The sequence below is a fragment of the Patagioenas fasciata genome, chromosome 3, assembly GCF_037038585.1.
Source record: "Patagioenas fasciata isolate bPatFas1 chromosome 3, bPatFas1.hap1, whole genome shotgun sequence".
In the NCBI taxonomy this organism is placed as follows: domain Eukaryota; kingdom Metazoa; phylum Chordata; class Aves; order Columbiformes; family Columbidae; genus Patagioenas; species Patagioenas fasciata.
Window position 1 is genome coordinate 19,108,926 of NC_092522.1, and position 16,344 is coordinate 19,125,269.

General features: G+C 43.4%; 1 protein-coding gene across 1 annotated transcript in view; it reads left to right on the plus strand.

Annotated features, from left to right (window-relative positions):
• LOC136099684 (TOG array regulator of axonemal microtubules protein 2-like) overlaps positions 1 to 14,845 on the plus strand; it is a 31,896-nt gene extending 17,051 nt beyond the window's left edge. Inside the window, exons 12-20 of the mRNA XM_071805903.1 lie at positions 3,019 to 3,177; positions 4,236 to 4,353; positions 5,283 to 5,325; positions 5,506 to 5,566; positions 6,921 to 6,993; positions 7,087 to 7,242; positions 8,434 to 8,650; positions 12,137 to 12,223; positions 14,474 to 14,845. Coding sequence (XP_071662004.1) covers positions 3,019 to 3,177; positions 4,236 to 4,353; positions 5,283 to 5,325; positions 5,506 to 5,566; positions 6,921 to 6,993; positions 7,087 to 7,242; positions 8,434 to 8,650; positions 12,137 to 12,223; positions 14,474 to 14,721 — 1,162 coding nt within the window. The 3' untranslated portion in view covers positions 14,722 to 14,845. The remainder of the gene's footprint in view (positions 1 to 3,018; positions 3,178 to 4,235; positions 4,354 to 5,282; positions 5,326 to 5,505; positions 5,567 to 6,920; positions 6,994 to 7,086; positions 7,243 to 8,433; positions 8,651 to 12,136; positions 12,224 to 14,473) is intronic.
• Positions 14,846 to 16,344: the final 1,499 nt, after the last annotated feature.

Below are 16,344 nucleotides of genomic sequence, written 5' to 3' on the forward strand. Positions count from 1 at the left end.
GGAAGCAAAAGTTCCTGCAATGCGTGGTGGTATAGTCTTGTGGCTTTGCAGGAAGAGGGACAATAGCTATTCTAGCAGTGAGTGCCTTTTGATATTTCACAACGCTAACCACAGAGGCACTGAGGCACTGGACATACTTCAAGCGGGAGGTTTTGAGGGCACAGGATCAGGCTATACCAGTGCGCCGAAAGGCTAGCCGACAGGGAAGACAACCGGCTTGGCTAAACAGGGAGATTTTGAAGGAAATCAGAAATAAAAAGAGAGTTTACAGACTGTGGAAAAAAGGGCTGGCTACCTATGAAGAATTTAGGAAAATAGCTAGATCGTGCAGGAAAAAAATCAGGGAAACAAAAGTGCAGTTTGAAGTTAATTTGGCCAATTCTGTTAGGGATAATAAAAAGTCCTTCTTTAAATATGTTAATAACAAAAGGAGGGGCAAGGAAAACCTCCATTCTCTACTGGACTTTGAGGGAAATATAGTTAACAAAGATGAGGAGAAAGCTGAGGTACTTAATACCTACTTTGCCTCAATATTTACCAGTCAAACAGATGGCCCTCAGGATAACTGGCCTCTGGAGATGGTTGACAGGAATAGGAAGCCAAATAGTCCCCTTGTATTCCAAGAGGAAATAGTTGGTGGCTTACTGAGCCATCTGGATCCTCATAAGTCTATGGGACCAGACGGGATCCATCCTAGGGTGATGAGGGAGCTAGCAGAAGAGCTCGCCAAGCCGCTCTCCATCATCTTCCAACAGTCTTGGCTCACTGGGGAGGTCCCAAATGATTGGAAACTGGCACATGTTACCCCAATCCACAAAAAGGGCTGCAAAGCTGACCCTGGCAACTACAGGCCTGTCAGCCTGACCTCGGTGCCTGGCAGGGTGATGGAGCAGATCATCCTGAATGCAATCACACAGCACCTCCAGGATGGACCAGGGATCAGACCCAGCCAGCATGGGTTTAGGAGGGGCAGGTCCTGTCTGACCAACCTGATTTCCTTTTATGATCAGGTGACCCACCTAGTGGATGAGGGGAAAGCTGTAGATGTGATCTATCTAGACTTCAGCAAAGCCTTTGACACTGTCTCCCATAATATACTCCTTCAAAAGCTGATAGCCCATGGCTTGGACAAGTGCACTCTCTGCTGGGTTAAGAACTGGCTGGAGGGCCGGGCCCAGAGAGTGCTGGTAAATGGGGCTGCATCTAGCTGGCGGCCAGTCACTAGTGGTGTCCCCCAGGGGTCAGTGTTGGGTCCAGTCCTGTTTAACATCTTTATTGATGATTTAGATGAGGGGATTGAGACCACCATCAGCAAATTTGCTGATGACACCAAGTTGGGGGGCAGTGTTGACCTGCTGGAAGGCAGGAGGGCTCTGCAAAGAGATCTGGATAGACTGGAAAAATGGGCTGATTCCAATGGGATGAAGTTCAACAAGGCCAAGTGCCGGGTCCTGCACTTTGGCCACAACAACCCCCTTCAGCGCTACAGGCTGGGCACAGAGTGGCTGGAGAGCAGCCAGACAGAAAGGGACCTGGGGGTACTGATTGACAGCAAGCTCAACATGAGCCAACAGTGTGCCCAGGTGGCCAAGAAGGCCAATGGTATCCTGGCCTGTATCAAAAATAGTGTGGTCAGCAGGACAAGGGAAGTGATCCTTCCCCTGTACTCTGCATTGGTGAGGCCACACCTGGAGTATTGTGTTCAGTTCTGGGCCCCTCAGTTCAGGAAAGATATTGAGGTGCTGGAGCGGGTCCAGAGAAGAGCAACAAGACTGGTGAAGGGACTTGAGCACATGACCTATGGTGAGAGGCTGAGGGAGCTGGGGTTGTTCAGCCTGGAGAAGAGGAGGCTTAGAGGTGACCTCATCACTCTCTATAACTACCTGAAGGGAAGTTATAGTCAGGTGGGAACTGGTCTCTTCTCCCAGGCAGTTAGCAATAGGACAAGGGGACATGGGCTTAAACTCTGCCAGGGGAAGTTTAGGCTGGATATTAGGAAGAAGTTCTTTACGGAAAGAGTGATCAGGCATTGGAATGGCCTGCCTAGGGAGGTGGTGGACTCACCGTCCCTGGAGGTTTTTAAACTGAGATTGGACATGGCTCTTAGTGCCATGATCTAGTAAATGGGCTGAAGTTGGACCAAGGGTTGGACTTGATGATCTCTGAGGTCTTTTCCAACCTAGCCAATTCTGTGATTCTGTGATTCTGTGAAAAGCCATGCATCATCATTATGCCATTAACTTGAGAAATAAGGAGGCTAATTGCTAACACATGGAGCACACTGGGGAGAACGTGCTGGGTGCGGCTCAGCAGGCACAGCTCCTACTAAGTGGGCTCTGTCTGACCGTCATGTCCTTAGATCTCTACTTTCTATTCAAATTGATGTTGCAAGTCAGCCTTGAGATAGTGAGCAGCTTTATAGGTGCCTTCACAGGCTGACTCCCATAGGATAACTGAAGCAAATGCTGCCTTAAATCATAGAATCACAGAGTACCAGATTGGAAGGGACCACCTGGACCATCTGGTCCAACCTTACTTGGCAGAAGTGCAGTCTAGACAATGTGGCTCAGCACCCTGTCCAGCTGAAACTCACTTCCCTGGGGAGATTATTCCAATGACTGATTGTTCTCATTGTGAAAAATTTCCCTCTGCAGATTTGGAGATAAACAGGTGGAATAAGCCCCAGGACTGCTACAGTTCTGTTTGTGTAGTGGAGCCCTCTGATGAGTCAGTAAAAATTGTCTTTCATTTCCCTCTTTCCTAGACTAAATTTCAGGAAAGAAATTAAGTATCAAATAGTCCAGGGAGGTAGAATTCCTTCCTCTTACTTGCAGGTAGCCTCTCTGTACAATGCCAATTTTGTGTTTATCTGAGGACAAATCACCTACAGGTGGCTAAAATGGCAGTGAGAACTTGTGTGTCCTTTCCCTAGCAATGACAGGGACCATGCTGTGACCGAGGCCTGTGCTTCTGGCCCTCTTTTTCCCCCTACCCCAGTCTTTGTTGCCTTGTTTGCAGACACCGCAATGTCCTGGTGCGCAAGACTGCAGCCGAACACCTACTGACTGCGATGGAGCGAACTGGAGCCAATAAACTCCTCTCGGGCATAGTTACCAGTACTGAGGTGCTGGTGCACACGCTGGTGAATCTTGCTCTGGACTGTCATCAGGACACAAGGTGATGATCTTCATTTCACCTCCTAAAATTTGAAAACTGTTTGATGCCTGGCTATAAATTATAAAACCACAAAAGAGTGGAAGGTAAAATTTAAAAAGTTACTTCACAGTGTGGATAACGTCTGGGGAGATGACTGTACTGAGTAAGATGAGGTTGTCCAGCAAGAGAGGCCATTGACAAATTCCTGTGACTTGAATGATTCTTTATTCAGATCAGCTGAGCTCAGATTAGGCAGTCAAATAATTCTGTTTCACCTTACGTGTGCAATGTAAAGCTGAAGCATTGGCCACTGTTCGTCACTGAATGGTCCCAAACATCTATTTCTGGGAAGGTTAAGACTGTCCTAGAAAAAATCCAGCTGTTTTCAAGTGATATATTCAATCATTCTAAATCCCTTCTGCAGATTTAATTGCCTATTGTAGTCACAAATTTTTCTTCCCAATCATTGTATAATGTTGTTGGCTGTGGCTGAATGACGTCCAAATTTCCTCTTCACAGTAGCTGAAGTTTCATAGTAGCAAAACCAAAACAACTAACCAAAAACCAAACCAAACCATTAGTCTGATTATTAATTATATTCCCATTAATAGATGTGAAGAACACATGATCAATTAGCTGCCCATGTGCATACATGTCGTATAGAATAATAAATAGTAAGCATGAGGTCATCTGTCCTAGATTCTCTGTCAGTTAAGGGGAAGTAAATTATTGTGCAATGGCAGCAAGACACTGCAAATAAGCCATGACATCCAAGCAGGAGGTGGTCTTCACTTGTCCCATGGGATCTTCCACTTCCACAGAAGCATACCCTCAGTTTCAGAGTGAAATTGTATTTTCCTGTTACCCTATGTTCTCCTCTTGTGTTCAGCTGGTAGCATTGTGCAGTTGCAGTAAGAGGAGGTAAATCTCTTTGCTGAAGAGGTAATACCTCCTCATGCAGGTATTACACATGATGAGTTTAAAATATCAGTTTATTAACGCTTTTCCTTCGTTTATTCACAAGGCCAGGGAGAAAAGACAGTAGTAGTCTGTATTAATTTCTCTTTTTCCTATGTTAGATATTATGGACGGAAGATGCTGAATTTATTGATGAGTCATCCAAAATTTGATAGTTATTTGAAAAAGTCTGCCCCCTCACGGGACTTGGAAGCTGTTATGGCAATGATTAAGCGGAAGGTAAGTGCTTGGCAGGAGAAATGTCTTCTTTATGCTAGTACTGAGATTGCTAATATGAGATTAAACATATATAATCTTTCTTTACCTCATTCTTCTTCTGCTGAATCATTTTGCTCCTGGGAATGAGCTGTTGATCCTTAGCCTGTTTATCTTCAGACAGTGAATGAACTAGTATAGTTAGAAAGAAAGTGGGTGTATTTTGAATATCAGCCACAAACAGGAAAGGAAAGTAGGAGAAAATGGTTCTACCATCAAGCATTAAAAAAACCCAATGCTACTCCCCACACCCCCCAATAAAGCAAGGAAGGGAGAATAGTGCTTCTGAAGGTAATAGAGTCTTTGCAACAGATGAAGTATTAGTGCCAAAAAAATTTCCAAATATACAAAAGATGCACAAGGCAATCATAATTAGTACGCATATTGTGTGTATTCTGGGAACACTGCCCTGCTGTTATGCTCTCTGAAGCCGGAGGAAGCTTCATGAATTCAGCATCCCATGGAAAATCATCCCTATTTTTTTTCATTCCTTTTCATTTACATTCTAGACAGGCATGTGCCTTTGTCGGGGATAGGGAGAATGAGCGTAAACCAAATTAACTCCCAACACAATGGGCCACCCTCCAGAAAGTCCAAATGTTTCCCACCAGTTTGTTTCCTTAACAGTTTGCATTATTCTTGTGCACAAGACTAATGAATTCTGGATTTTGTATTGCTGCCCATTATGGTAGCACCTATAACCTACCTTATGTTATTGAAAACAAATAGTAGACATCACTGGATCTCTGGCCCATCTCCCTCTCTAAGTTAGGAAATGTTTTCCTAAGCCTTTCTTGGTAGCAGTGATCCTTCCTGGTTATAATTTGTGTTTTAAACAAATAATTTCCTCTTTTATCTTCTATAGATTCATGTTTTTTTATATATTTGTGTAGGGGACAGAAGACCATGAATGTGAACCTCCTTCTGCCAAGGAGTCTGAGGAATCTCCTTCTGACAAGGAGTCTGAGGAATCTCCTTCTGCCAAGGAGTCTAAGGAACCTCCTTCTGCCAAGGAATCTAAGGAATCTCCTTCTGCCAAGGAGTCTAAGGAACCTCCTTCTGCCAAGGAGTCTAAGGAACCTCCTTCTGCCAAGGAGTCTAAGAAACCTCCTTCTGCCAAGGAGTCTAAGAAAAATGGCTTGATGATGCCCCAGGACAACTTGCCTTCTAATGAAGGGTACTGAGCACTTCTGTTATATCTGACAAAGCACATGACAAGCTTTGCATGTCTCTTCCTCAAAAATATCTTTCTGGTGGAGACAAGGGGTACCAGAGATTGTTTCCTTGCCCCACAAATATTTCGTGATCAAAAATGTCTACTTCTACATTAGGCTGAACACAAGTTCTCTGGAGGGTTTTCCACAAAAATTGAGAGAGAGGAAGAGACACCCACCAGTTTTAGTTCAGAAAATCCAGTGCGGTGGCGAGGACAGTGTTGTGGAGGCTGCGAGAGGGCCATTTCTCTGCTGTTTGGTTTGGGACAAGTAATTTCAATCAGGGTATTATTATCTCAGTGGAGTCTTTTTGAGATGGGTGATTTGATGAGAAGTCCCATTCTAGAACCAAGATGCCATTCCCAAAAATAGCACTTCCTATGCATTTTGTTTGGCCTGTCTGAGTCATTGCTTTCTGACTCAAAAACAGTACTGGTAGTTCTGGTCAAGAGACATATCAATGTGGACTCTGTAGCTATTCATGTCATTGAGACCCATTATTGGTTGGTTGATGGACAGCATATTTTTTTCCCTTGTGCCTCAGTCAGCATTCAAGATAGGAGTTTGGTCCTTGCTGTCTCCCCATGCTGGTGAGAGAGCTACCTGTACCTGCCCTTCTCTGATAACAGAGTGGATTTATTTAGCTCTGTTGTGCTCAGCAGTGGCAGGAAGATCACCGCACACCTCAGTAGTGGGGTTAGGAGCTTCTCGTGCTCATGGCAGAGAGAGGCTGATCCAAGAGAATTGTTCCCATTGGGTTTGTCAAGCTGTGGATCCAGCTGCTAAGGAAGCAATAATGTGAGCGCAGTAGCGGGATGGCTGGCTTCAGTTTTTGCCTCTGTTACTGATCCTCTGGATCCCTTCAGTTATGCCCCTTGATCTGTCTGGGTAGGATTCATCTGCTCAGATGCATCTGAGCTATTTATCCAGATTCCCATACCTGTTGTAGAGGCACTTCTCCAGGACAATTAATTTCCTTATAATACAGACACCTGCCATAAGATGAGGCATTTAGACTTTGTAGTGCCTACTTTTCCACACATAGGGAAGCTGGATGAGTACCTGGGAAGACACCTGAAGATAAATGAGATGCATCCCATCCTTGGTGCCTTGGTTTTCCTCAGTAAGCACTAGTGATAATGTTAAGTCCAGATTGTCTCCTGTAATGATTGTCATGAGATCAAAGCTGCTTTTCAGATAAAGATCTAGCTGAAATCACATCATTAGGAAGTCTTCTCAAGTTGCATTCCTCACAATTAACCAAAGGGAGATATTATCACCAAAAGGTCTAACTTTGTTTTTATTTTCCATTTTAAGGTCTGTCTCTTATGTACCCATGCCACCCTCTCAGACAGCCCATCAGAAGGCCCGTCAGACAGTCCGCCAGACAGTCCGCCAGACAGCCCGCCAGACAGCCTGCCAGACAGCCCGCCAGACAGTCCGTCAGACAGTCCGTCAGACAGTCCGTCAGACAGCCCGTCAGACAGCCCGTCGCCCATCACAGGAAGAGACTGAACAGCGCCAGGAGCTTTGCAAGCTCCTGACAGCTAAGGACTTTCAGACAAGAATGGAGGGAGTGCTGCTCCTCCTTGACCACTGCAAAAACAACCCCCAGCTCATCTCCACTAACATTTCCCAGGTAGGTAGGGCATCTCCATCGCTCCTTTCCTGTTAGGTCCCTTCCCAAGCCTGTACCAGTAAAGTTAAAACAGTGCGTCTTATGTTACCTACTAGCTGTCTGGGACAGGCTGGTCTCTTCTCACCCCAAATAATTTCATTCAACTCCAGGCATCAGGGCAAGCAATTTCAGTCCAACTGTATTTCTCTGGTAGGTGTCTCTTGGTGCTGTTCTTGAGACAGAATTTCCTGTTGCTGTAGCTTTTGCTGTATCTTACTACCAGTTAGGTTAAAACAAAGGAAATACAGCCACTGAAAGGCTGGAAATTATTCCCTAGAAGAGAAATCAGTTGGGGTGGAGGAGAAGTATCAGGATGCATTGATTAAAAAAACCAAAAATTAAAGGATACTCCTGTAAACTTTCTCTTCTATTGCAGACACAACTCTGCCTATTTACTTCTATCCTCATCCCTTTCCTGATTGGGACCATTCTCACCCTTCCTGTGGGCCCTTTTTTCCCTTTGGAAAGAGGAAGACAATGGCTAGAGACAGATCTCTTCCTTTTCCTCCCAGCAGCTGTTTTTTTTCCCCTTTTCCAGCAAATGGTGCCTGATAATGTGGCTGTCAAGGGACTGAACCTGCTCTAATGAGAACTACACAACACATTAAACTTCAGAAGTCTACCTGTTAGCTAGACAAATGGTCTGGGTACTGAAGAGTTCATCAGAGCCCTGCACTCCTCCAGATGCAGGTTCTGAGACAGATAAAAACAAAACTTGGATCACATCCAGCCACAGTTTTGGCAAAATCAATACTGCCCTCAGTACTTGAGGCAACTTTATGGAAAAATGGGTATCATAAATACCTGTTTTCATACCTCTGCACCAAAGATATTGCATTATTAAAATGGGATTAATTTAATGATTTGTAGCGATGACTTATGTAAATAATAATGTAAATAATATAGAGAGAAACACCATATGAACTATCCTGTCTGCACTCAAACCTCTTAATAAAATATGAAGATCTTTCCAACCACCATTAGGTGCAACCACTACAGTGAGTAGCCCATAAGAAAACAGTGAAATTGTGCTAGTAAGTGCTGACCTAACAGAAAACATTATATTTTACATTTCTGGGTGCTTGTTTCTACATCTCTCCTTGAAACAAGAACATTTTAATCCAGATTTCCTGTCCTTTGTTTTCTTAACAGATTTTTGACTCTTTTGTCCTGAGACTTCAGGATTGCAACAAGAAAGTGAACCAGCAGGCGCTGGAGGCACTGGCTTCGATGACACCCATACTTGGAGATGCCTTATACCCAGTCCTGACCTCTCTGATAGCAGCAGTCACTGAGAACCTGAACTCAAAGCACTTGGGGATTTATGCTGCAGCTGTGAAGGTGCTGGAAGCATGCATTGATCACCTAGGTAAGGCTGACCTCTGACACTGACTCTCCCCAGCTGCGGCTCCTCCATCTCAGAGCCAAGTGAGTGCTAAGTCTGTGGATGGCTGTTGTTGTCTGTGGGAACATCCAGCTGCTGCAAGATGTGTATGAAGTCCTGCCTGCATTCTTTTTATTCCAATCGGTTGTATCATGTTGGGATGTGTAGCTGAATGGACACTGCTTATCACCTGGGTCATAGATCTGATTATTACAGAGAGGACATTCTAGGGATTATTTTAAGTTTCCACTATAAGAGCATGAGGGAAGTGACTAGCATCTGTCATGACTGTTTTTCCTGGGAAACTGCATGCATTTTGTTTTTATTGAATTGGATTTCTAATATGTGCACTCTGTTAAGTTTACAACCACTAAAACAAGATGAAAGGAATGTGCTTTTTCCTTGAAACACATAGGGGGAAGTGTGGTGGAGGCTCTTTGCTCTTGCTGGGCTTCTTTCCCACTTCTTTAGAATAAACAAGTATAAATCAAGATAAATCAAGCTGTAAATGATGGCTTATTCCAAACGTTGTTCTGCATGGGGCAAGATTGCTATAGCCAAGGTCTGCTGTAAATTCTCTTGCCACACAGACTTATGTCAGCTGTGAAAATGCAGCACTGGGTGAATATGCCTGAAAAATTCAGTGTTGAAGAGGCAGGTGTTAAAGTGAAATTAACAAGTTCTCCACATCAGCTGCTTTGCAAACTCAGTGAATCTGCTGACCTGCTGCCTTTCTGTATTCCAAGTATTGGGTTGTTCCTAATCATGAAGCAGGAGAGGAGGGTGAGACCTTTACTGCTCTTGGCCCTTACTGATTTTTTTGTGGTGCGTGGGAGAAGGTGTGGGAAAAGTTGCAGAATCCTGCTAAGAGAGGATGTGGCAAATAGATCCCTTCAGGGTTTTGTATGAAGCTTTCCGTCATTCCCCTCTCACCAATTCTAAGAGGTCACTGTAAAATTTCCATGCTGGCAGATGCTAGAACAGGAGCAAGGTGCATCTGTCTCTTATCACAGTGGCTTTACTCAGAGACAGGTTCTCAAGCAAACAAGGTGGGATATATATTTTTTGTTCTGCTCATTTTTGTGGACATTTGTAAAAGTTCAAACAGGTAACTGAATCACAGATATTTCAAAATTCAAGACCCTAGGGCTTTACTGGGGGAAGGAAGGCTCTACTGGAAAAATGCATGAGCAAAACCATACCATATGCTATAAAGTGACAAAACCACCCCAGAACGCTAAAGGATTGTTCAATGCTCCTAGCAAAGAGTAAGAGAGCACAACCTCTTGCCCCATTGCTCCTATGAGTTTAATAGCTAAGAGCCCAGCTATTGCACCGAGGCTCTGTGTTGACATGCCTCATATTCTGAGCTTTAGGTGAGACTTCCTCATCTGCCACCTTTAATGATCCATGCAAAAATGCAAGCTGGTTAGAAAATTGTTTGATCACTTGATGTGAAACAAAAAAACCCCAAATGACATACAAACAAATAAAGAACATAAAACACCCCCCCCCATCTGTTAGACCAAAATTCTACCTAAAACCAAACTAATTTGCTTCCCAATAGTGCCTGAATAGTTTGTTTACCTTAACCCTGGCATTGGTTTGGATGTCCCCAGCTGAAGACCACACACATTCATTAGCTGTGACCTGGGACCATAATCCCACTCAAGGGAGCCACCTTGTAGGTGGAGGTGAATCAGCAAATCAAGCTCAACTGCAATGGGACCAAGACATCTTGCTGTCTCCTCTGACATCTGTCCTGCCCTGTTCTCTGTCATGAAAGAAATGCCCTTCAGATGGCCACTGCCTGACACCAGGGCATGGAGTCAGACCAGCAGCCCCAGATGGTTCCCAGAGGAACCATCACTCTGAGAGAGGGGAGGGGGAATTTCCCTGTAGTTGTCAACATAGCAAAGAGGGGAACGCAGTGAAAATGAGAGTGCGGAGAAGCAGATTCCTCTGCTCAATACAGCAACTGCGGGGCTGCCTGTCCTGTGGCCAGCAGGTTTAGCTGATACGTAGTACAGGGAATTAAAGCTGGGTTAGTAAGAACCAGACTGCCTGTTGCCTTGTTTTCTCTAGTAGCTATTAAAAGCTCCTCTGTCTTTAGGTCTCTCAAGGCAGCAAAAGTAACTGCTGGGTGAATTTGTTATTTACTTGAGCTTTAATGTTTCAAAATGTACCGAGCATTTGAAACTCTCAAAGTGAAAGTTGAATACTGCTAACATACTTATCTTCCTACAAAAACAAGAAAACAAGCAGCTCCCCCTCACCCATCCCAAACCCAAGTGTTCCCCTGAAAATCTATGTAGATACCAATATTAATGACAAATTAACATTTTGTGCTTCCACAAGACCTCCAGATCTTTTTTCAAAGCAGCAGCTGTAAGGTAACTCCCTGGGGAGGAAGAGCAAATGTGAAACAGCATCTGACAATACTGCAAGAGGGTGGGACAAAAAGTGAAGTGTCTGTTTGAAAAGATGAATGAGAAGAGTGTAATTACCAAAGCAGAAGCTTAATTAGTGTAGCAGAACGGATTCATTACTGCACACTCACAAGGAGATTGTTAGGGACTACCTTTTTTATATCTCAGGCAAAACGGAGCACTTAATAGCACAGTACTACTTAAAACCCCTTTGGGATTTGACTCTGTAGTGGTTCACAAAGAAGCAGGTTGCTTACTCTACCTATTGGTGCCACTCCCGGTGACACTGCGAGGTATCGTAGTGCATCCCACAAACATTCTACCTCCAAGAAAAGCTTTGCTTGGCTTATCAAAGCAGTGAGACTGGAGGCTTGCAGACCAATTCAGGCAGCAGTTTATTAATTAAAACAAGACCTCAAATCCAAAACAGGCAGCACAGGAGACGTTAAAATATATATGGCAGTCAAGTATTGGGAAATCAGGTTGTTTTTCAGTCTCTCTACCGAGATCTGATTTCAGAGATAGTATAAGAGCACCTGAGAGTGGATGGTGTTGGCAATGAGCAGCAATTATCTCTTGTAAGAGTAACTTGGAGTGTTGTCCATAGATCCCAACAGGTAGTTTAAAGATTTAACACCAGCTTATCCTTAAAGTGTGAATGGATGCGTGGACTCTTGAGCCTTCTCATCCTTTTCCTTAGACAAGGGAGGAGGTCACTTCTGCAAAGCTCCAGGATGCAAAACATTTTCATTGCTTACAGGTGATTTAAATTTTGAGGGCCCTGATGTGGAAGCTTTAACACAGCTCATTGTACAGCAGTTAACTCTGGATTTACAAATGTGAAATGAGAACTTTTCTTTTTGAATTTAAAATCCTCCCAAGTAAGCTGAAGGAAAGAAGTAAAGGACTCAGAAACCAGCATAAATTTCCTTCATTTTACAAAATGCAGTTACCTCTGCCTTTTCCCCTCCTTCCCTTTTTAACTATTTTTTTTTTCTTATAACCTCGGAAGAGTGAGCAGAAATACATGTTTCTCTTTCAGATAACACATTGCTGCTGCAAATCTTTGCCCACCGAGCGCGTTACCTCAGCGGCAAAGCTCTGCTGGATGTCATTGAACGTCTCACAGGTATTGCCTTCTTCAACTAATCTCCACTTCTTGAAGTCTTCAGAGGGAATATTTAGAGGGAATACCTCAGAATAGACAGTGCAGTTGCTTATCAAACACCAGAAGGTCCTGAGCTTGTTCCTCCTGCAAAATACTTGTACTTGGTGTATTTGGCAGGGGTTTGCCTGGCCTCTGCAGAGGCTTGCAGTGTGTGAGAGAAGAACAGCGCTTGGGCTCCAGCGCTGAGCTCTCACTGAGGCATCTCAGGACCCGCCTCCAGGAAAGAGAAGGCCTAAAAATACCCTGGCTGACTTCTCTCTTTGAAGTACAGTACAGTAAAGGTCATGGAGGTCTCTAAGAGGTCCCTGTTCTACAGCGAACCAACATCCTTTAGAAAAAAAATTGTGGCAACTGGTATTTCTGAGGATCGGTTTGTTTTGTCATCATAGGATTCTTGTTGTCCTGTTGGAAACTTTTGAGGCGGAGTCCTGCAGAGCCTGGGGGGTCACAGTGTAGGTGAAAACTCAACACACATATTACAGGCAAGGACTTTGTGCAAGGCAGGATTTAGGGGCAGAAGGAGGCAGTTCAGCCCAACCCACTGAGGCTCCCTGCCTGTATTGCAGATATCATATGGACTCATTTCAGGATGTACAAACAGTCTACTGTATCAGCAGTGTGCAACACACTGGAAGTACAGCTGATAATTGATTTATAATAGTAGCTTGCTCTGTCCAGCAATAGCCAATGAATGGAAAAAATTATAATCTCAATATATACTAGAGAAGAGTATTTATAGCCTTGCTTTAATTAGGACTAAATCCACTTCTAGTTATGCCAGCATCTTTTAATCCAAGGTTTAATACACTTTGCTTCTTCATTATGAATCTCAAAAGGGCATGTTTAGCCATAACAAATATAAAAGGGCCTTTAAAGATAATTTGGATAAAGTAAATCTCTGTAAACATAAAATTTACTTTTACAGTTATTTTAATCTCTTTTTCAAATACAGCATTTGAACATAAATTGGAACTACTTTAGAAAGCGCAGATGTTCTCTCTGGGATTCAGTGGGAACAGACAGCTCTTTTTGTTCTGAAGCTCCATAGTGACCACTGTGTTTAATAGCATTTAAACATAAATTAACTCCTATTTTAAAATAGGTACCCTTTTCCTGCTTACTAGAGTTGGTTTTAGGTACTGTCAGGAGCCGTTTAAATGTTGATGACTGATGCTAGATTAACAGCATAGAGGAAATGAAGGTCCTTCCACTACAAAATAATAAATAGTTACTGCATAACGTTTCTACTGAACAGAAGATAACAAAGCTCTCTTCAGACCATTTCAGATTTTGATCTCTCAGCAAAATCTGCCATGCAAGGAGCTTATTGATAGTAAATTTTTGTTTGTATTTAATAGAGCTCAGTTCAGAAAATGAGCTGAGAACAGACGTCAGAGAGAATGTGCAGAATGCGTTAAATATCAGGCGCCTGTGTAAGATTTTTCTCTGTTCCCCTATTTTAGGGAATGTTGTGAGGGCAATTGCCATTAAACTCGTGAGATGCTCAAATGCCATGGCAATGGGGTTTGGGTAATTATCTAAGACATTCTGAAGTTTGAAACAGCTGTTCATTAGAAGCCACTAAGTATGAGGGGAAAAAACCTCAGTTTGGACCCTTCTGTCACAGACCTCAGTTAGTCACTGATGTTTGTAAGAAAACTGTCAAGCAACACACATCTTTTCTGGGCTGAAGTTTTGAAGTGTGGTGTCATACTGCTGTTTGCTGTGTGCCACTAAGCAAAAGGAACAGCCACACGGGACTTCTGTCATTCTTTGTCAAAGGTCACAAAAAAAGTAATCATCCTTTTGTTAGAAATCTTTCAATTACCTCTCTGAGCTGCATTTCAAAATCTTCAGCAGCTGGTTTAGACAACTTCTTAACGGAAATAAACAGCGATTTGCCATTTTTGGCATTTGTAATGCAGAAGCAGATAGTGAAATTATTTACAAAATGTGTATTATTCACTTTGATAAGTCTATCATGGATACAAAGCCTCTGATTTGGAGAAATTAAGGTCCTCAGAGGTTGGTTATGCTGTTCAGTGGATGATCAGCCACTGTTGCCTGTTTCTGGACCATTGGGCCCTTTGTGCTTGTTGATATTAGCTAGAAAAGCCTTCCAAGAACCAAAACTTGTAGGTACTTGTAGGTACAAGGAACGTACTTGTTTACATTACGGCTGTTAATCTGTTTGTCTCTCTCACCTGGCAGTGCTTGTGGCCACTGTTTATCCCCGGAAACCTCAATTCGTCCACCGCTATGTCCTGCCTGCGCTCTGGTTCCTTTTGGGAAACAAGGCCCTGCCTGTCCGAAGCGGCAGTGTCAGGGCTGTGCTCACCAAGCTTGCAAAGAGCCTTGACGAAGTGATGGGCCCCAGCCTGAAGAAGTATGCCACCAACCAGCCTCAGTATGTGACAAGAAACCTCTGGGATCTTTTGAACCTGAATGTGAAGGCTTGATGTGCTCCAGGAAACAGAAGGAGGGGTGTGGAGTGGGACAGCTGGAGGCAAAGGTGGATGTGGTGGTGGCATTCGTTTTATTCCGTGTGTTTGAAGAAGAGGATTTATCTGATAGAGTTTGTAGTTACACATTTACTTAATATATTTTGATGTTGGTTTAAAAAAAAAAAAAAAAAAAAAAAAAACCTTAAAAAAACTTTAAAAAAAACTTAAAAATCTTAAAAAACTTAATAAAAAAAAATTAAGAATTCTTTAAAAATAAAAAATATTTTAAAAAAGAATTTTTCTAAAGTTTTATGTCTTGACCTCATGTTCCCTAAGAAGTTTGCACAGATACCAAAAAAATAAAACCTGTGTGTAAATGCAATTTGTAACTGTAAAAAGGAAAATACTATATTTATATACATAGAAATTAAGAGATGTGCACATACATATATTTTTACTTACAAAGTAAGAGATGGGCTTTGGAAGCATTAGAACTGTAGGAAGAGATGGTTTGATTTCAGAAGCATAGAATGAGAAGCCAGGACCTGCTTGCCCAGAAGGTACGCAGTGGGGTTATGGGAGGATGTGCAGCTCACTGTATATGCCAGTGTATGCAGCGGATGCCGAACTGCCGGGCAGCCCCTTTACAAGTCTCTGGTAGCTGCTGGTGCAATGGCCTGAGATGTCTAGGTCAGGCTCACAGCCCCAGTCCAATGACAGCAGAAACCTCACCAGATGCACTGAAATTTTCTTCCCGTTTCAGGGGATGCGTCCTGTCTGTGGTCCCCTGTGCACCACATGCAATGGACTGATGTGGTGAGGTGACGGGTGCCATCTGACTGCCACCCAGCACCCTGAGGTACCCCTGGGGAGGGGCAGGAGAGCGGTTTGTGGCAGGGGGGCTGTGACACCTTGCACATGGGGTGCTGGGTGGGCAGTGAGTGGGCTGAGGGTGTCCTGGGCAAAGGTAAGCTGTGTGCAGGCATTGTGGGACAAGGTATATTTTTTTAAAACTATATAGATTTTCTAAATGTCTTTCCGTCTTTTGAGATGTGAAGAATTTGCCTTCTATGCAGACCAGTAAAGCACTTCTGAACCTGAGATTCAGGAAACAGTGAGGAGGAGATGTGCCAGTCCTTCACCATACACAGATTTGGAAGCACAAGAGGGAGGAGTGATGAGAGAAGAGTGGAAGGGCTGAAAGCAGCAGATGTTGGTGCATCTGTGTAGTCAGATATGAAAACAAAGCAGCCTTATCTGTGTTCACATAATCTTCCATATACTGGCAGGGTTTTGAAAGAAAGAAGAATAGAAGTTTTGGGGAGAAGAAAAAACAGGAAAATAACAGCATGAGACACACTGGGCCCATGGAAGTTTAAAAGCGCCTTGACAGGTTCTTGACAGATACAAGGACCTTGTAGGAAGCTGGGAGGTCAAAGAATAATCCAGGGAGATCTGACCATTCCAGGAATTTTATGGTCTTATGTTTATGTGCTGCATTGTTCGGTATGTCTGAAGCTATGCAGGACTCTAACTTGCCAGATAAAATGGTTGCACTGTGGCACCTCTTAAGGAATCTCTTTTTAGTACAGTATTAAAGTGGCAAAATTATTTAGTAGACTCTTCTAAAATGTTTTG